The following is a 21,471-nucleotide window of genomic DNA, read 5'->3' as shown; positions in this document are numbered from 1 at the left end:
AGATCGTGTTCATTGTTATCTCGCTGGTGCTTAACCAAGTGACTTGCATATAAGAGGTACTCAATAAAGCCTTGTTGAACCCAAAATTGATATGTTTCTAAAATACTTTCCTCTTCATTTTTATGTTGTTTCTAGTACATCAATGTAGCACAGACCTTTCATAATACAGATATCTGTAGATTATGACAGGGTTAGTTCTTCCTATTTATAATTTACTAGAGGCCCAGTGCACAAAATTCGTGCACAGGTAGGGTCCCTAGTGGCTGCCAGCTGCTGGCCAGGACCTTCCTTCATTCTGTGCCACCCCCTGGTGGTCAGCACACGTCATAGTGAGAGATAGAACTCCCAATTGGTCGAACTCCCGAGGGGACACTTTGCATATTAGGCTTTTATATATAGATAGATACTTAATATATTTTGATCTTCTTGATTAGCACTGGTTTATGAAGAAACAGCTCCAAATATTTATGGTTCCTTTTTTTTTTTTTTTTCAAATAACAAGCAAAAATTTACTTAGAATATCACAGAGTTAGGAGAAGTGAGCTGTGGAAAAAATGGGTTCAGGAAACAAGTTACAACAAAAGAAGGGTCCTTGGAGCTTAGGGAAAAGAAAGGCAGAGAGAACACGCCTGGAGGAAGGACAGGGGAAAGGTGCCCATGTGCTCCAGAGAGAGATTTTATAAAATTTCTTTAGTCAGCTTTTGCAGAAATTATACATTTTCAAAAGCACATTAATAAAATAACCAATGAGGAAATTAAATCTTATAATAATCTCAATTTCAAGGACAGGAAAATTTTCTAAAGTATTCTAGTTAAAGTTTTTTTATAGACAGAATTTGGAAAATATTACTACGCCCAATAATTTCCTATAATACCAGTGAAAATCTGCAGAGAAAAATATTACTTTTTTTCCAAAGTGAGAAAAATACAGGAGTACCTGTTAAGGGTCCTTATTTGGGGGGTGGGAGTATGGGGGGGAATCACCTGGCTTAAATAGCCAGGTAAATCTTCTTTGTGTGAATTAAAAACTGAATAATATCAGGGAGAATTTGGGAGTCACCATTTATGATACTGACACTCCTCACGTGGAAATTTTCCTGTTGGTTTAAGGAAACTTTAAATATTGTTTTTTTTGTAATGTAATGTCAGATATTTTGTATACATGCACTTTAAAATATAGAATTAAGTACTCTTAAGACTTTTTTCATTATACCTCCCCTTGTCTTTAATATTATGTTTGGCATAATATTATAGAAATACACATTATTCGTGCAGACTCTTTTTTGTCATTATTAGTCTGTTTTGTGTAATGGGGCACTGACAGATCAGTTCAAGCTCTAGTTGTAAGGGTAAGAAATGATTCACATTTTTAATGTAGTGTTTATGACTACTTGGCACTTCTCTATTAATGTCAAAGTTAGAATGAATATTTTTTAAATTATCTATGGAAGAGGATAGTTGGTTTTTCTTGTGTTTAAACTTTCTTGTTTTTAAATCAAGTCATTCTTTGTTAGCTGCTCTGCTGAGTCCTGTCAGAATGAACTTGTATCATTTTGACAAGATGCAGAAGTGGCACTAATACTTACTAAAAACATGAAAACATTAACCTTTAGCAAAATCATTTTTCACGTGATACCCACGTTTAAGGATTTTTATCAAACTGTAGTTAAACACTGGAAATTAGAGTGATCTATCCTCTTCAGCCTAAAAAACAAATGTGAAAGTAAAGGCATTAGGAGAAAGAGGTAAATAGTTGTTTTTGTATTAATTAGCATAAATCTAATCACTTGTGGCTGGGGAAACTGAAGCGTCAAAGAGGGAAGTGCTTTAGAAACATTCACTACAATTATTTAATTTTTGGAATTTCAATATCATGGAATTGAAATATTAAGTTGATATATATACATATATGTGTGTGTGTATGTATATATATATTTGTATATATATATATATATTTGATTTATTACACATTACATGAGAACTCTAGATTTGAAGAATTTTCAGATCAGAATACAGCCTTCTAATCATAGGTTGCAGCAACGGTTTCTAAAGTCAGGGTGTCCCTTAATTAGAATTAACAGTTACAAGGAGAGTTTCATAATAAAAACTAATCTCTGCTTTTCTTACTTTCTAGAAGACTGAACATTTTTCCTTACCTTGCTGAGATTTCTTTCACCATAATTATGAGGATCTGTGGTTTTTCAAGGCCGAGTGCTAGAAAGCCATTAGTTAGCAACAACAGGAAAAAATAGGTCTGAAAGCTCAAAATTTATGATTTGGAGAAGGAAAAAGGAGCAACTGGGCTATTTAATAAATGTAATATGGAGCATGTAATGTTGTACATCTATGCTTCCTAAACATAGATTCTAAGTGTCTACTACTATAAAGATGTGCATTTTGGATTGCTACAAAATTTTCCAGTGGTATCAAAAGCTTGACATCAGCAGGGTGCAGTATAGGTGTGTGGACAATGACTGAAGAAAGCTGTGGGGGTGCTAGGGGCAGGAAAGTTGAGTCTCTCCACCCGTCTCTGTTGTGGACCATTGGGACCACCATCTGCCCCCTGTCCTCCGACACCTCTGAGCAGGGCATCTCAGGTTCAGGAGTGAGCCTGTTATCCTGCCTGTGTGGTATGGCAACAGCAATGGGCGTGGTACCAGAGAGAGAGATTTTCAGTAACATGTCCAAGTCCCTCCCTCTCTAGAGCTCATGTAAGTGGGGCGGAAACACTGCCCTGTAGGTCAGATTTGGCATTTGGATCATTAGAGGATCACTGGGATAAGGTATATACTCTGAGAAAGGCCGGAGTAGAATTTCTAATAGGGCCATCTGAAAATGAAGGTAGGGAGACCCAAAATTGCTTCCTGGCCCAAAGTATATGAGGAAAGGGAGCCAAGAAACAGGAGCCAGAAAGAAGTTAGGTCAGAATAGAAATAAGTCAGAACAAGCAAAAGAGATGTTGGGTAATTTTGTAATACCCATACACTAAAGTTGCCTGAGCTTCTCTTACTGGTTTAATGAAGGGCTGCAGAAGCACTGGGATGGCTTCAAGGTTACAACTCCCTTCAATTTCATGTTTCCCCACTTAGAATCTATATCTGTGCCTATCCTTTTTACTTTCCTTCTAATTAAGGAGAATGGAATGTCTCTTATTCAAGTCCAGCATATTCACCTATGTACTAACCCTATGCCCATCATCCCAATCAATATTCAGCAAAGATTAAGGAGCTATTATGCCCCTTCTCCTCCTGGTTCTTCCTCCTTCAAAAATCCCCCTACTACCTGGGCAGCATGGCTTTGTGATTGAGCATCAACCTATGAACCAGGTGGTCATTCAATTTTCTGTCAGGGTATATGCCCTGGTCGTGGGCTCTGCCCCCAGTTGGGAGCATGCTGGAGGCAGTCAATCAATGATTCTCATCATTAATGTTTCTCTCTCTCTCTCTCTCTCTCTCTCTCTCTCTCTCTCTCTCTCTCTCTCTCCTCTCTCTCTCTCCCTCTCCCTTTCTGAAATAAATAAAAATATAATTTTTAAAAATCTCCCTACTTTCTTGTATCTCTTTCTCGTTTGGATCCTTCCTTTATAAAGCCTTTTAAATATACTCAAGATTTGTTCATTACAACAAAAGCCTTCCATTGTTTCTGTATCCCTTTTTAACCACTATTAAAATCATGGGGTTGGTCAGAGGTTGGAGTTCACTGCTTGAATCTGGCTTTAAAAGAGAGGTGAAAATAAATTAGGGATGCTAGAAAGACAATGATTCAGATTGCCAATCATAAGAGCCCAGCCTGATAAAGGAAAGAAAATAAAACTACAAGAAAAGAGTCTGATAAGTAGGGGGAATATGAGTATTTTCAGAAATCTTAGAGCTGGGTGAGGTCAAAGAGAAAGTAGTGGGAGAAAGAGTTACGAGAACTAGAGAGATTGAAGCAAAGGTTGCAATAAAATAATTAGATATTAAAGCTTAACATTTCTGATGAGGAACAATTTTTGGTGAATGATAAAGGGCTTGGCCATGGATAGCCGAAATAAATGTTTCTAGAACTGAGGAGGCCAAAGAAGAATAGAACATTACATGAAGAATTCACATGGCCATGAATATCACCCAAGATGAGAGCTACATATGGATTAATCAAAAAGATTGTAAGCCAACTCAAGTCTTCTGTGAATAAAGGAGAATACCCAAAATAGGAGGTAAGTAATTGGAAGGGAGAGAAGAGTCTTCAGCTAGATAAAACCAACTTCAAATAAAATGGAGGTTTTACACAAGCAAGTAAAAGTAATTGTTTGTCAGTTCATTGGGGAATTAGTATGACCAGTCTAATTCTCAGTCCTAATGGGGTGGGGCATAGAAATAATTACTTGCCATTGAAAGGGCAAGGGGTTGTGGTAACCTTGAGGTAGAGCTACTAGAGGAGGAGATGACTTGAAGTAGGAAAAAGACCAGCTGGAAACTTGCTTTATCTGGGTGAGAAAAAATTATGGCCCTAGCAGTGAAAATACAAAAAAGGAAATACCTTCTAAAGATATAAAAGAGATGGGTTGCTTTGGTAACTAAGTGTAAAGACTTAGTAGTAAGAATAAAGGTTGACTTTCAGGATTCTGTTTTTGGGCAAGTGGGAGTATGAATGTGCTCTTTACTAAAACAGGAGGAGCAGGTTTGGAAGCAAAGATAATGCTGAATTCCCAGTCACTGAACAGTTCCTGAAACAAAGGCGGCTTTCCAAAAATATTTACTAAAGTAATAAATGAAAAAGAACAAAGTTTGACATATAAGCTAGACAAAGTAAATTCATAAACCATTATAACAGTGAAAAAGCCATTGCTATTTTGATTAAATATATCCTCAATTTATTGAGTTAAAATGGAAAAAATAGGCAAGCAGAAAATAACTCAATCTCACACCCATTAAGATGGCTACTAAAAAAAAAAAACCAGAACATAGCAAGTGTACAGAAAATATCAAAGATGTGGAGAAATTGGAAGCCTTATTCACTGATGGTGAAAATGTAAAATGATGCATCCACTGTTGAGAACATTATGGTCATTCCTCAAAAATTTTTAAATAGAATTACCATGTGACCCAATAATTCTACTTCTGGGTATACATCCAAAAGATTCAAAAGCAGGGACTCAAACAGATTTTTGCAGACCTGTATTCATAACAGCGTTATTCACACAGCCAGAAGGTGGACAACCCACGTGTCCATCGATGGACAAATAAAATGTGATATACAGGGAGGGGCAAAAGTAGGTTTACAGTTGTTCGTTTGAAAACACAGTAATAATACAAGAATACTGTTTTGTGAGCCCACAAATGTAAACCTACTTTTGCCCCACCATATATATATATAATGATGAAATATTTTCAGCCTTAAAAAGAAAGGAAATTGTGATGTGCATGGATGGACCTGGAGAACATTATGCCAAGTGAAATAAGCCAGTCACAAAATGACAAATACAATTTGTATGACTCCACTTATATGAGGTACCTAAAGTAGTCAAATTCAGAGACAGAAAGTAGAATAGTGGTTGCCAGGGGCTGGGAGGAGGGCAGACTAGGGAGCTAATGTTTCATGAGTACAGTTTCAATTTTGCAAGATGAGTTCTGGAGATGGGTGGTGGTGATGCTTGCATACACTATAAACGTACGTCAGACTACTGAACTGTACATTTAAAAATGGTTAAGGTGGTGTATTTTACCACAACTTAAAAAAATCTAAATTTAAAAAAAAAAAAACAACCCACATCAATCAAAACCAGTAGGGCAGAGGGCCCTGCCTCCCAGGAGCACGCCCAGGCCTTTCTTCCCTCTCAGGGGAGCATCTAAACTCTAATGGTGCCCAGAGACCTACAACCAGGGGAGCAGTGGGCAGCGGCAGCTCTGCTGGGGCTCACCCCCTGACCCTGTCTCCAAGGCCCCCTTTCCTCTGACTTCTCAGTGAGCCAAAGCAGCCCCACCTACGCCCATTTCTTTCCTACACCATTTCTAGAGCCCAAACCGCCAGCCTAGGCTCTGTCCTGTTGCTTCTTCTATCCTGAACCCTTCCTTGTTTCACTGTCCCCAGCTGTAATAAACATACCCTAACAAAACAAAACAAAACAAAACAGTAACGAAACTCCACCTGCCCCGCAAATCCAAACTTGCCCACCGGGCTGTGGGAACAGGAAACCAAGGGCGTGGCAAGGGCAGGCCTCCGGCTCTGTGCCGGGCGGGGCTGCAGGGAAGCCTCTGGTGAAAGCAAAGCAGGTCACCCACGGGCTTGGCAGCTACTGCGCAGGCGCACGTGGCGGCGGCCCCGCTGCCTTTTAAGCGTACCGGAAGTGACGTCTGTGGCGCTGGGACAGGTTCAGGAGGACCTGAGCGACCGGCTTAGGTGAGCAGCGCCGGGGCTGTGGTCCTGCAGTCGCTATGAGCTGCACCATCGAGAAGATCCTGACCGACGCCAAGACGCTGCTGGAGAGGCTGCGGGAGCACGATGCGGCCGCGGAGTCGCTGGTGGATCAGTCGGCGGCGCTGCACCGGCGGGTGGCCGCTATGCGGGAGGCGGGGACGGCGCTTCCGGACCAGGTCGGGCAGAGAGGAGGGCTCCGTGCCCTCAGGTTCTGGGCTCTTGACGGGTGGAGGGCGAGGTCAAGTGGGACCTCGGCCTGGAATGTATTCCTGGTCTCGGAGGGGGTTGGGGGGCGGCGGTGAGAAGCTTTCTGCGGGATCGGGGCTGAGAACGCCGCCCTGGAGCCCTGACACCTGCCTGTTCGGTTGCACCTGTGCTTAGTCTGTCTCTGTTTGTCCAGTATCAAGAGGATGCATCCGATATAAAGGACATGTCCAAATACAAACCTCACATTCTGCTGTCCCAAGAGAATACACAGATTAGAGACTTGCAGCAGGAAAACAGAGGTTAGTCAGGCCTTTTTGTGTAGTTATTGTGATTTTCTCATCCCCAGTAATAATATTGCGAAAGTTCTTGCAAAACTGCCCAATCGTTTACTAAAGTGCATATGTTGTATGTATTTCCAAATCAGTACTTTTAGTAACAGAATTATCCTGTGCTGGTCCAGTAAAATAAAGTTTGTTACATTACCCTTTTCAAGGTTGTCTGTATTTATAGGCAGCTTATCAAAGAGTGCTTAGTAGAGGTGAATTAGAGTTAATATCCTCAAGGGGTTCAACTGTAAAGTTTAAATATTCAAATGTACTAAAGTTAAGATTAAAGAGTTTTAAAAAAGATTGAAGAGTTTTTTTATGTTCTTGTACAAAGTGGAAGAGCTGAATCTTATACTCAGGATGTATATTCTTAGGTTTGACAAGTGCGTTATTGATGATAGAAGTATGGATAGTTATTTGTATGTCAGTTGACAGAGGGCTTCCACATATATCATCCCATTGTATTCTTATATTTTCATATTGAGTATATGAGCCAGATAAGAAATAGGCTCAGAGAGGTTAAATGATTTGCTTAAGAGTAGTAAGCTAATAACTCACAGAACTGAACGCAAACCCATGCCTTCTGATTCCAAAGCCCATGTTTCTACCAAACTCTGCTGGCTCTGCCTGGAGTTATGTTTCACATTGACCTTAAATGTTGTGTTTTGTGGACTTAGGCAATGACTTGGAATCACAATATCTCATGGAGTGCCATAAAATTCCAACTGTTAAGAGTTTGGCTTTGAAAGCTCTCTCTCGGACATCACTGCCAAGTTCTTTTATTTTTTGACAGAACTGTGGGTGTCCTTGGAGGAACACCAGGATGCTTTGGAGCTCATCATGAGCAAATACCGGAAACAGATGTTACAATTAATGGTTGTTAAAAAAGCAGTGGATGCTGAACCAGTCCTGAAAGCTCACCAAACTCACTCTGCAGTAAGAAAGCTTGATAAATTCTAAATGAACTGAATTGAAATTGTGTTACCTTGTGTGCCTGTTTTTGAAGAAAAGTAAGCTTTTTTTCCTTTCGTGTTTATCACATTCACTGTTGGTTTTGCTGTAGCTTTGTAAAGATTTGAATAAAAAGAAGGGTAAGGGACTCTCATGTTCTTTCACTTGAATAGGATTAAGGATCCTTTCTCCCTCACCAAGGTCTTTCCAGATGCTAATGAATGCTTAGTTCTTCCACCAAACATGATGCTAGTTAGTGTCAAAGGGGCTCCGTAAATACCTGATTGGTTATGATTGTACATTTTACTAACTTGTAAGCTCCTTGGTTGTAAGGAGCATAAATTCATCTTTTATCCGTAACATAGTACCTGGTACACAGCAGGCAGTCAGGAAACTTTTATTAAACTGAACCACATAACATCGTGCTCATTAGGAGAGAAAAGTATGGTTTAAAAATACATATACAAGGCATCGTTTCTACACTTTGGTTGATTATGATTGAACTTGGGAGACCCAGTAATTGTTCGTATGTCTGTAGAGTGCTTTATGGTTGTCCTTGTACATTCACATGTACTGTATCACTTAATCATGGATTAATAGATCAGTGCCTCACTATTTGCTGCAGTGAAATTTAGGGAAAGTTTCATCCTAGATTCCCCTGAAAGCATTTTACTGACTTAAGAAAAGTCTTAGGGAACAGCGATGCTTTAAATATGTGAATGGCTTTCATATGGAAGAGAAAGATAAATTTTATTTTCTTTAGACTAGAGGAGAAAATTTGAACCTTGAAGGAAACAGATTTTAGTTCATGTGGAAAACTTGTTAAAAGATAAGTCCAGCGCTGGCTGGTGTGGCTCAGTTGGTTGGGTGAGGTCACATGCACCAGAAGGTTGCTGGTTTGATTCCCAGGATACGTGCCAGGGTTTCAGGCTTCCTCCCCAGTGGGGAGTATGCAGGAGGCAACCGATCAATGTTTTGCTCTCACATTGATGTTTCTCTCTCCCTCTCCCTTCCTCTCTCTCCAAAAATCAGTAAAAATTAAAAAAAGCTAAGTCCAAAGAGGGAATAAGGTACCTTTGAATGTGTTGACCTTCTTGCCAATAAAAGTATTCAAGTTTAAGTTAAGAAGCTCCTTAGAGATGCTGTCCAACATTCAGTGGGTGGTTAGACTAGAATCGATCTTTTGAAAACAAATTATTTGTGAATACCACAGGATAACTTTATTACGGTTTTACCTCGGAGGACTCAGATATGGTGAATTGGCTGTGTAACCTCTGTAGCATAGATTAAATTAACTTTTTAACATCATAATGGACATGTTCTCATGAGCTTCCTATCTGTAAAAAAGATGACTTTTTCACCTTTTTTGTGTTATCTTCACAGGAAATCGAGAGTCAGATCGACAGAATCTGTGAAATGGGAGAAGTGATGAGGAAAGCAGTTCAGGTGGATGATGACCAATTTTGTAAGATTCAGGAAAAACTAGCCCAATTAGAGGTAAGATTGTTGCTATTTTAGGTTCACAGTATTTCAGGAAGTTTTCATAGAGTCTGGAGAATGCCATCGCCATCCTGTCACTGCAATGTATTGATGTTTTCTGTGTGCTGCTGCTGATTTAAAATTAAAACTCCATACCCTTTTCAAAAAAGGAAATGTAGTCAGCAGCAAGCAATGAAAATGCCAACTATGTACTGGCTAGAAATGGAGATGTTATCATATCCAGAGGGCAGAGAGTGTGGAAAGGATAGATTACATGTGAATTATAATCCCTCACCTGCCATTAAAGGAAGTCAAATAGTTAATGTCTAAAGTTGATGATAAGGAAATAGCAGTACAGGCATATTATTTAAAATTATAGAAGTAAATACTAAAGAAATAGATAAAAGTATTAAAAGTGGTTGCCTTTGGGGAACAAAGCCAAGGGATAACTGTTTACTTTATAAGCCTTGTAATCTTGATTTTTTTAAAGCTATTTTCATATATTATTTTGATTAAAATTGAAATACTCTACAAAGAAAGGCCTGGGGTGTTAGTATGCCCATAAAATTGTTAAGGAAAAACATTAGATGGTTTGAATGCTGCTTATTACTAGGTGCTATCGTGAGCCCTTTGAGAAATAACAGAAAAAGCAAGCTAGGATCCCTGCTCAGAGTCTAGTAAAAGGAACGAAACTGGTACAGCAGGTCCTTGAATAACTTCATTTTGTTCAATGTCATTTCATTACAACATTGATGAGATACCATAGGAACTTAACTCTTGTTTATATCATTTAGCCTATGGTAAAATTGGTTTCTTTATATATTGTTTTGCTTAAAGTCACAGTACTTATTGATGACTTTAAATGACGACTTATTGTACTTATAAGATCCTACATAATCCTATATAATAAGAGAGGAATATGCTAATTATCCCCTTACACCTTGAGGCATAACGACCAACCGAGTAACGACCAGATCACGGATCTGCAGGAGGGTGGGACAGCAAACTACAGTGGGCGGCGAAAAGCTACTGGAGGGGGCAGGGCAGCAAGCTATGGGCTGGGGGGAGCTACAAGAAAGGGGCAGAGAGCTACTGTGGCATGGATTCGTGTGCAGGGCTACTAGTATATATACAAAAGCCTAATGTGTTAAGTGTCTGATCATTGGGTTGATCAGATGCTCCGACAGGTAGGTTAGCCTGCTGCTGGGGTTCAGCCTATTGGAACTGGGCCAGATGGGCCGGACACGACCTGGAGCCCTCCCGAGGTCCCTCCCTGGCCAGCCAACCTCTCACGGTCCCTCCCAGGCCAGATTGCGAGAGGGCGCAGGCCAGGCCGAGGGACCCCACCAGTGCATGGCACCAGGCCTCTAGTAAGATGTGAAATGGTATATAAATGCTAGGAGAGAGATACAAAGTACAAGGGAAGCACTTTATATGGTAGAAGATTTAATGACCATAGGCTCTGATTCTTGCCTGAAAACCAGAATTTCCTGCAGAGAGAATAAGGATAAAGAGTGCTAATGGCCCTATCGGGAAATCTAAGGGAGTGACAAGGTTCCAAGTAGGAATTAGGAGTTAGTTCAAATGATGGAACAACCTTGTCTACATTCTCCTTAGTTATGGAAAGAGCCCTCAGGAAACCCGAGACAAATTTTACTTAATACTTCAAGTGGAAAAGCATGGCATTGGATGGAGATTTCAGCAACACCACATCCAAGTACCCGAGTTTGGACAAGTTTTTGGACTTTTGTGAGCCACGCTGTCCTCATTTCAAAGAGAGTATGGATATAGGCAATGGTGCCTACCCTACAGATGGTGATAATACATGTAAGACACCCAGGTGGTTCCTGGTTGTGTGGCTAATTAGTTTCTTCTCCCCCTTTCCTTTAGGACATATAGGAGAGAAGATTGAGCGGAGTGAAAGTGTTAGGAATTTGAAAGACAGAAGAAACAGTAGCAAAACTTGGGGAACCAAGAAGAGTATTATAAGCAGAGAATTCCTCTAGTGGAGCGGAATCTTTTTTTTTTTTTTTTTTGGTAGTCCTAACAATGTAGCATATAAAAATTGCTCAGTAAATGTTTGTTCAATGAATAAATAAGTAGTATTTTAGGAAACTCAGTTCTTTCCTTAAAACATTAAAAATTAAAATAATATGCTTTCTGTTCCTGACCCGAAACAATGTGTTCCAATGCAGTTAAACAGTCAAAATACCTGAAATAAACATATACCTTTTTTTTTTCCAGCTTGAAAATAAGGAACTTCGGGAATTACTGTCCATCAGCAGTGAGTCGCTTCAGGTCAGAAAGGAAAACTCAATGGACACTGCTTCCCAAGCCATCAAATAACTTCAGCTTCTGAATGACAGCTGGAGATTGTTTATCAAGGAAGTTACTATCTTTCTATTTGAGTATTGTCCTTTCAGTGTCTTGCCTCAGACTTGATTTAATAATGTTGATGAAAGGAATCGGAAGGCAGTTTAGAATTGGCAGTCAAAATTGGCTGTCCAAAGATTCCATCAAAAAACTAATAGACTTAATAAATGAATTCGGCAATGTAGCGGGATACAAAATTAACGCCAAGAAATCTATGGCTTTTCTATACACCAATAATGAACTTACAGAAAGAGAGACTAAAAAAGCAATCCCATTTACCATCGCACCAAAAAAATTAAGATACCTAGGAATAAACTTAACTAAGGAGGTAAAAGACCTATACGCAGAAAACTACAGGACACTGAAAAAAGAGATAGAGGAAGACGTAAACAGATGGAAGAACATACCATGTTCCTGGATTGGTAGAATAAACATCATTAAAATGTCCATACTACCCAAAGCAATCTACAGATTCAATGCACTCCCCATCAAAATACCAACAGCATATTTCACAGACCTAGAAAGAACTCTCCAAAAATTCATCTGGAATAAAAAAAGACCCCGACTAGCCTCAGCAATCCTCAGAAAGAAGAATAAAGTAGGTGGGATCTCAATACCAGATTTCAAGCTGTATTACAAAGCCACTGTTCTCAAAACAGCCTGGTACTGGCACAAGAACAGACATATTGATCAATGGAACAGAATAGAGAACCCAGATATCGACCCAAACCACTATGCTCAATTAATATTTGACAAAGGAGGCATAAACATACAATGGAGTCAAGACAGTCTCTTCAATAAATGGTGTTGGGAAAACTGGACAGATACATGCAAAAAAATGAAACTAGATCACCAACTTACACCATACACAAAAATAAACTCAAAATGGATACAGGACTTAAACATAAGACGGGAAACCATAAAAATACTAGAGGAATCCACAGGCAACAAAATCTCAGACATATGCCACAAGAACTTCTTCACTGACACTGCCCCTAGGGCAATGGAAGCTAAAGAGAAAATTAACAAATGGGACTACATCAAAATAAAAAGCTTTTTTACAGCAAAAGAAACCATCAACAAAACAACAAGAAAGCCCACTGCATGGGAAAACATATTTGCAAATGCTATCACTGATAAAGGTTTAATCTCCAACATCTACAGGCAGCTTATGCAACTCAATAAGAGGAAGATAAATGATCCAATAAAAAAATGGGCAACAGACCTAAACAGAATATTTTCAAAAGAAGACAGAAGGAAGGCCAAGAGACACATGAAAACATGTTCAAAGTCACTTATTATCCGAGAGATGCAAATCAAAACAACAATGAGGTACCATCTCACACCTGTCAGAATGGCTATCATCAACAAATCAACAAACGACAAGTGTTGGCGAGGATGCGGAGAAAAAGGAACCCTCGTGCACTGCTGGTGGGAATGCAGACTGGTGCAGCCACTGTGGAGAACAGTATGGAGTTTCCTCAAAAAACTGAAAATGGAACTCCCATTTGACCCAGTAATCCCACTCCTGGGAATATATCCGAAGAAACTAGAAACACCAATCAGAAAGGATATATGCACCACTATGTTCATAGCAGCACAATTTACAATAGCTAAGATTTGGAAACAGCCTAGGTGCCCATCAGCAGATGACTGGATCGGAAAACTGTGGTACATCTACACAATGGAATACTATGCTGCCATAAAAAAGAAGGAATTCTCATCATTTGCAGCAACCTGGATGGAATTGGAGAACATTATGCTAAGTGAAATAAGCCAGTCAATGAAAGAAAAATACCACATGATCTCACTCACTTAGGGATAGTAAAGAACATTATAAAGTGGTGAACAAAAAGATAGATACAGAGACAGTAAAGCATCAAACAGACTTTCAAAGTACAGGGGGAAAGTTTGGGAAAGGTGGGGGAGTTATGAAATCAAACGAAGGACTTGTATGCATGCATATAAGCATAAACAATGGACGCAAAACTCTGGGGGGGGGAGGGCATGTGTGGGTGTGGGGTGGGGGGGGTAATAGTAAGATATGTACACATATAATACCTCAATAAAAATATTTAAAAAAAAAAAAAAAAAAAAAAACAAAAAAAAAAAAAAAAAAATTGGCTGTCCACAAAACAGTTTTGGGGTGTGTTAGTGAAAATACACACTGAATTTCACCATTCCTTTCTCTAAGAGACTACTTTTAATTTTCATATCTGGGACCTTGATTTATATAAACTATGTTTTTGGTTCATTTTTGTTTTTTTCACATCTTTGAAACTGAGCATTGTATCAAAAGGCAGAGATTTTATTTTATATAGGATTATAAATTGCAATTATGAAAAAAGATGAGCTTTTTAAATCTATTTGGCATAAATCTGGATTATTTCCCATTTGAGAAAAATACAACAATTTCACAGAACTAGATTGGCAGATTCTCTGATTTGTATTGTCACTCACATTCTATGAAGTTTACGTCTCTCTGGTGCTAAGAGTTGGCACTTCATAGCCTTGTGTCTTCACTCTTAATTTGAGAGAACTTATTGCTAGTCTCCAGGAAACATACTTGAAAATAAGTCAACTGTTGGTTTTTTTCCAGTAGTAATATAGTCATTGTGTGTGCAAAGAATGCTGAGAAATTTGTCCTGTGTATGTGGACACACACGTGCACACTTAGCTCAAATGCTAAAAGCAGCTTTCAGTTATTCCATTAGATATTAGTAATCAATTTTTCATTTTTTACCCAGTGTGAAGAGCATATAGTAGATTTATTCACATCATAGTTCTTAGGTACTACATTCTATTTATATATAACCTATCTTTTAAGAACCATCACTTACTTGGATATCTTTCATTATTAGTACCAATAGTTGGCTTCTTTTTAGATCCATTTTCCACAAGGAAACAGTTTTATCACCTAACAAGAGTTATTACATTCATATGTCTTTTAGACAACCAAGCAATGTTGAGATTCAAATGCTGAGTAGTCAACTAAGCTCATTCATCAATTCATTCCCCTATTTCAGTTTACTCACATTACTTCATGTTATACTATCAATTTAAGTTTATCCCCAAATAAATAATAAATGCTAAACCTGTCAATATTTTCTAATAACATTAAGCATCATAGTGCATGGGAGAGGCACAGTATTAAAGAAAGTTTTATGTTAGTGTTTTGTGTGATATAAAATTTCTTTTGTACTGCCATAAAAAATGAAATCCTGTTAAAACAAAATCTAAGATAACCTAAAAGATTCTAATCCCAGTAATGCTAATGGACTTTGCCTACAATGGTAGGCTTTGATGAATAGGTATATATCCTTTTAGAATTCATCAAGTTTCTATTCAAAGTCCTGCATAGAATTTGAAAAGTGTTCTACCCCAAATGTAGGCATTTTTATCCTGCTTCCCAAGAATAAGTAATCTTTTAACCCGGCCATTTGCTTTGAATTATATGCCCTAAGTGCCACCATATATCCTACAATTCCAATTCAAGAGGTAGGTACCCCATTCTATTCATCAGCTGCCATGGTCAGTTTTCAGTGAACATGGTAATCAAATGGCCCATTAAGGTATAACATGGTGTCCCTTTATTTGTTTTACGTGCTTTTATTTTTACAGTTCTTTACATCTCAGATGTCAGGATAAATCGACATGTTAACTTTTCTCCCTGGCAAAGCAAAAGCTTGAAGTATGAGTCTAAATAGCTCTCATTACTTCACATGATAAAATTCTGGCTGGTGTTAATGCTTTGAAGATAATCTATACTTAAAAAGCAAAGTGAAAGAATATTTTTTCACTTTGATTTGAGTGACTATTACTGTTTCTTTTGCAGTGGATGGAGGGATTTGACTGGTTTGCAAACCCTAAATACAAACTTATTGTTTCTAAAAAAAAACAACTAATTTAGGTAACGTCAGCTAATTTTACTCAGTAATGAGTCTAGTTATTAGGAAATGCAAACATTTATTTTTCACATGTAGAGCAACCTGTTAAGTAGACAAGGTTTTCATAAATATTTTGTAACTAGCACAATGTAGTCTACAAGGCTCTGGACCCTCTGGATCTCAGGTGGTTGACAAAATTAATTTCCTTGCAGAAGTAGAATTTATAGGCCTTCAAGGCCAATAGGAGGTCATCTCTCTGACTTCCCTTATCTCCCACCTCCAGATTCCCTTTTAAGAGCTCACCTGACTAGGTGAGGCCCAACCACAATAATCTCCCTATGATTAATCTGATTAGAGATCTTTTAAAAAAATATTTATTGTTGAAAGTATTACATTCTTCCCCTTTTATTCCCCATCCACCCCTTCTAGCCTGGCCCCACCTCCTACCCCTCACCCTAGGCCTTCACCACACTTTTGTCTGTGTCCTTGGGTTATGCATATTTACATACAAGTTCTTTGGTTGATCTCTTCCCACCCACCCACTCCCATCCTCCCTGCGATTAGAGATCTTAAATACATTTGCAGTAACTCCTTTCGCCATAAAGGAGTGATATCCTCTAATACCCACAGGTCCAGCCCAGGCTCAAGAAGCATGTATAGTCAGGTGTGGCTCAGGGGTTGCGGTGACCTATGAACCAGGAGGTCAGGGTTGATTCCCCGTCAGGGCACATGCCCTGATTGTGGGGGGGTGCAGGAGGCAGCTAATCAATGATTCTCTGTCATCTTTGATGTTTCTATCATTCCCTCTCTGAAATCAATAAAAATATATATTTTTTAAAATATCTTTTTTAATTGAGTTCTTACAGAGAGGAAGAAAGAGAGAGAGAGATTTAGAAACATCAATTAGTTGCCTCCTGCACACCCCCTACTGGGGATGTGCCCGCAACCAAGGTACGTACCCTTGACCGAAATCAAACCTGGGACCTTTCAGTCTGCAGGCCGATGCTCTATCCACTGAGCCAAACCGGTTTCAGCAAAATATATATTTTCTTAAAAGAAATGTACACCAGGTGGTGGGAATCTTGGCAGCCATCTCAGAATTCTACCTACCATGGTGGCTCTTAGCAATTTGGAATAAAATCCTAAAAACAACAATGAAGCACTCTTAGGAAATGCTGCATTACAAGTATTGGTGGGCCAAGAATAATTCTGTGTGGAAAATAACGTGCACATCTGTGAGCCAAAAAGATGTCCACCAATATATGCTAAAATTAGTGGACTAAAGTTTAAGCAGAAAAGGATGTTTGCTTAGTCTCTGTATTAGTTTCCTAGATTTGCAATAACAAATTACCACAAACTGTCCCTAGCCGGTTTGGCTCAGTAGATAGAGATTCAGCCTGCAGACTGAAGGGTCCCGGGTTTGATTCCGGTAAAGGGCACATGCCAATGTTGCAGGCTCAATCCCCAGTAGACCCTGTGCAGGAGGCAGCCAATCAATGATTCTCTCTCATTATTGATGTTTCTATCTCTTCCTCTCTGAAATAAAAAATTACCACAAACTGGATGGCTTAAAACAACAGAAATGTATTCTCCAAAGTTCTGGAGGCTAGAAATCTGAAATCAAGGTGTTGGCAAGAATGGTTCCTTCTAGAGGCTCGAAGGGAGAATGTATTCCAGGCTCCTCTTAGTTTCTGGTAATTCTTGGCGTTCCTTGACTTATAGGAACTACAGTCTCTGCCTCAGTCTTCACATGGTGTTCCCTCTGTAGGTCTCTTTCTAAATCTCCTTTTTCTAAGGACACTAGTCATTGGATTAGGATTTGCCCTAATCCAATAAGACTTCATTTTAATTTGATTATGTCTGCAAAAGACCCTTTTTCCTAATAAGGTCACATTCTAAGGTCTGGGTAGATGGAAATTTTGAGAAGACACTATTCAATCAAGTATGGTCCCAATGTATCCACCCCCAAAACATTTAGTAATTATAAAGGAGAAAATAGTAACTTTACTATGAGGAATCTTGACAGACACTACTGTACCCAACTGATTAAGGTAAAATGGTTTCTATGGAAAGTAACCTCAGGGTAATCTGATCATAAATTTCTAATTTCATACTCATGGTGGGTAGTCATGCCCTAGACACAAAACTTCTTTAGTAAAAGAACTTCTTTAGTAAAAGGCTTAAGCAAGCCTTGTCCATTGTTTCTGTGCATCTAGGTTAACACACTATTGGAATACCCCCTTTCAGATCCCTTTTTCTAAAGCATGGCCACCCTCAAGAGAGCACATAATCTTTTTTTATATATATTGATTTCAGAGAGGGGAGAGAGAAAAACATCAATGATGATAGAGAATCACTGATTGGCTGCCTCTTTACGCTGCCTACTGGGGATTGAGCCTAAAACTCAGGCATGTGCCCCTGACCGGAATCAAACCCAGGACCCTTCAGTCCGCAGGTCAACGCTCTATCCACTGAGCAAACCGGCTAGGGCCACATAATCTTTTTAAAAATATTTTTTTATTGATGTTAGATGAATGGAGAGAGAGAAAAAACAAAACAAAAACCCAACCTGAGTATGTGCCCTGGCCCGGAATCAAACCTGTGACCTTTCAGTGCACAGGGCAATGCTTAACCAAATGAGTCACACTGGCTAGGGCTGAGAGTATATAGTCTTAACAGTTTAGTAATCCAATCTCCACCTTGCTTTCTCCACCCTCAGATAATTTTTACCTTCCCTCCCTCATTTCAAGTACATGAAAAAAACTGCAAACTTCGTCTGTTGAGATCTTGTTTCCAAGTGAATCCTGTTTGACTCGAATTTTTATAAAAAATTCTCTGCAGGTTTGGATGTACTTCGACAGTAAACATCATTAATAGTATATTTCTCAGTGTCATATACCCCTTGAGGATGCAATGTGAAGGGTATACCACCTCTGTAACATTCCTCCAAATACAGTAATATGTAACCTCAATCTAATCAAGAGAAACATCAGACAAAACCAAATTGAAGGACCATTACAAAACAACCCACCAATATTGTTCCAAAGCATCCAGGTCAGGAAAGACAAGGAAAGACTTGAGGAACTGTCATAGAAGGGAGGAGACTAAAGAGACATAAGTGCAGGGTAGGATCCTAGATTTGACTCTAGAAAACTAATCAGACCCAAATCAATTTTGTAGTTTAGTTAATATTGTGTCAAGGTTAATTTTCTAGTTTTGAAAATTGTTTTATTGGTTAGATAAGACTAGCATAATGGGAAACTAGGTGAAGGGTTTCTGGAAACTTCGTACTATTTTTCCAATTCTTTTGTAAGTCTAACATCTCAAATATGCATTTCTAATAATGAGGCTGAGCATAATTTCAAATATTTATTTGTACAAGTTTTGTTTAAATATAGACATTTAAGTCATTCCCCCCTTTTTTTCTTTTACTTTTTCTTATTGATATGTATTAACTTAATATGTATTCATGATACTAATATATTGTCAGCTTTATATGTTGCAAATATATTCTAGTCTGTTGACTTTATTTTGGGGGCTGCCTCTTGAGTGGAATTTTTAAAATATGGTCAAATTTATTAATAAAAAGAAAAATTCAAAAGAGGTAGGCTTTGCAAAGAAGTGTTAGGAATACCTTAATCAACTTTACTTATTTTTTCTTTACTTTATATACACATGAGCGTGACACTTGAAAACAAATCTAGGTCTAAATAAGTTTAAAAGAGTTCTTAATAAATATAAAAATTCTAAGTAATAAAAATGTCAGTAAAATGGCAACATTTTATTCTTGCGGTGCATGAATAATGTATAAATAATATATTGTACAATCAATACTGTCTTAGCTTTAAGTAAGTGTAATTCATTCATTCGACGAATATTTATTAAGTACTATTATTATGTAAGGAACCGACCTAGGTGTACGGGATATAATGATGAACCAAATATAACTGAGGCTTATACTAATGTTCAGCAGGATAATAATTAAACTCATAAATGTATTAATTTTGGATGGCGATATGTTATGAAGACAATAAAACAAACTAATATTTTTAAGAAGTGGTGGTAATAATAATAGGTACTTTTATTTTAGAAAAGATTTTTTATTTTTAAAAGATTTCAGTTCATAACAGATGAACTGAAACCCAAATTTAAATAAAAAATTTTTATTTTTAAAAGATTTCAGTTCATAACAGATGAACTGAAACCCAAATTCTGAGAAAGGGCCAAATATGTGATGATTTGGGGAAAGAGCATTCCAGGCAGAGGCAACAGTAAATGCAAGATTTCTGACTTAGGAACAAACTTGCAATGTTCAAGGAACCAAAATGGCAGTGGAATTGAATCACAGTGAAGCAGGGGTTAGAGACTTAATGAGGACTAGGTCGTTTAGGGCCTTGTAAGACATGGCAAAAGAGTTTGGGTTTTATTCCAAGTGCAATTGGTTTCCATCAAGATCTCATTTAAGGTTAATTAAACATATTCTTTTGCTTTGCCCTTCCCTCTGGCTGATTCCCAGAGCTAAAATGTTATGGTGGTTTCTTTTAGTGCAGCAGCTTAGCATGTCCACCTGATTCTTCCATTAAGTGCAATGTTGACATTTTTTTTTTTTTAATATATTTTATTTATTTTTTTACAGAGAGGAAGAGAGAGGGACAGAGAGTTAGAAACATCGATGAGAGAGAAACATTGACCAGCTGCCTCTTGCGCACCCCCTACTGGGGATGTGCCCGCAACCAAGGTACATGCCCTTAACCGGAATCGAACCTGGGACCCTTGAGTCCGCAGGCCAACGCTCTATCCACTGAGCCAAACCGGTTTTGGCAATGTTGACATTTTATAGGGAAGTATTATATAAAACTTTTCATTATTCTTACTTAAATTTGAATATTTTATTACATAATTGTTATTCTTATGTTTATTTGTATAATACATTTTAACTATTTTGAGGCTTGCTGATGAATAAAAACTTTTGAGCTGTAAGGTTCTAGGACTAAATCTTTTTTTTTTTTTTTTTTGACCTTAACACTGAAAGTTATTATTGATTTGAATCTAGGACTAAATCTTAATTATTTACATTCTGTTGGGAATAATTATTCTTTTTTAAAGTTTTTGCTTTGAATTGTTTCCTATACTGAAGTCTTGAATGTGGGTCCCTTTACCATCCATTATTACCATAATTTTATAAAAGAAATTCCCTTTAACTTCCCTAAATAGGAAGGACATTATGTCAGAAAAACAACAGTCCTTAAAATCTTGAACAAACGTAGCCTTATTTTTTAAAAATCCCTCCATTGTCCTAGTTTTTCTCATTTCACAGAAAACTGACAAAAATCTCGTCCATCACTGCTCAAGAAAACCTTATAAATGTGTAAAGGAAGCTTACTTTTGACTCTCAAATAGATGCCAGAGAAATATGTTCATTAACATTATATAGGAAAAAAAGCAATCAATTTCATTGTTGATTGTAGTTTCTCAGAGAAGAAAAATTATAATAAATAACCAAAAATATTATTTGCAACTTTTTTGTTCTGATGGCCATTCCTTAATAGACTAAATAACTTCTCCAAATCCACTATCTTATTGTATTGCAGATGCTTTCCCAGTGACTTCACAAGTTTCTGCTTTAATTTACTTCAGTTCCAAAAAAAATTTTAACTGTATTTTTTGGTTTTTTATTTGACTTCAAAATTAATCTAGAAAAAATTGTTGCCTTAAATTATAGTGATCGTCTACAAATGAAACCTAGGGCCTGGTGCTGAGAGCCCCCAAGTGGTCTCACCCAGTGGCAGCAGCAGCTCCAGCCTGGAGGTGGTGGCTCCAGAGGGAACCCCTGGATGACAGGGCCACCATCC

The 21,471-nt window shown here is 38.1% G+C and overlaps 2 protein-coding genes across 4 annotated transcripts in view; one reads left to right on the top strand and one right to left on the bottom strand.

The window, feature by feature from the left end:
• Positions 1–6,242, bottom strand: part of SYCP1 (synaptonemal complex protein 1) — an 84,063-nt gene extending 77,821 nt beyond the window's left edge. Inside the window, exon 1 of the mRNA XM_054712158.1 lies at positions 6,127–6,242. The gene's annotated coding sequence lies outside the window, so the exon portion shown is untranslated. The remainder of the gene's footprint in view (positions 1–6,126) is intronic.
• A 103-nt stretch (positions 6,243–6,345) lies between these two features.
• On the top strand, positions 6,346–11,860 carry SIKE1 (suppressor of IKBKE 1). Of its 3 annotated transcripts, XM_054712074.1 has the most exons (6): positions 6,346–6,572; positions 6,797–6,902; positions 7,723–7,865; positions 9,264–9,377; positions 10,977–11,186; positions 11,604–11,669. In XM_054712074.1, exons 1-5 carry the CDS (start codon positions 6,414–6,416, stop codon positions 11,148–11,150), a joined length of 696 nt encoding a protein of 231 aa, XP_054568049.1. In that variant the 5' UTR covers positions 6,346–6,413; the 3' UTR covers positions 11,151–11,186; positions 11,604–11,669. The 3 variants fall into 3 exon arrangements, with proteins under 3 accessions (XP_054568049.1, XP_008145423.1, XP_028009927.1); XM_008147201.3 differs by lacking the exon at positions 10,977–11,186 and having other exon boundaries at positions 11,604–11,860; XM_028154126.2 differs by lacking the exons at positions 10,977–11,186; positions 11,604–11,669 and adding an exon at positions 11,250–11,572.
• The last annotated feature ends 9,611 nt before the right edge of the window (positions 11,861–21,471 follow it).

Source organism: Eptesicus fuscus, chromosome 22 (assembly GCF_027574615.1).
Source record: "Eptesicus fuscus isolate TK198812 chromosome 22, DD_ASM_mEF_20220401, whole genome shotgun sequence".
Lineage (NCBI taxonomy): Eukaryota > Metazoa > Chordata > Mammalia > Chiroptera > Vespertilionidae > Eptesicus > Eptesicus fuscus.
The sequence above is the reverse complement of the archived record's forward strand: the minus strand, read 5'-3'. Positions and strand labels throughout refer to the sequence as shown.

Bases quoted from the DNA above. Each gene is read 5' to 3' on its own strand.
- SIKE1 (XM_054712074.1), top strand. From the start codon at position 6,414: ATGAGCTGCACCATCGAGAAGATCCTGACCGACGCCAAGACGCTGCTG. The intron at 6,903-7,722 runs GTTAGTCAGGCC...ATTTTTTGACAG, and splicing joins CTTGCAGCAGGAAAACAGAG to AACTGTGGGTGTCCTTGGAG. The intron at 9,378-10,976 runs GTAAGATTGTTG...CATTCTCCTTAG, and splicing joins AAAAACTAGCCCAATTAGAG to TTATGGAAAGAGCCCTCAGG.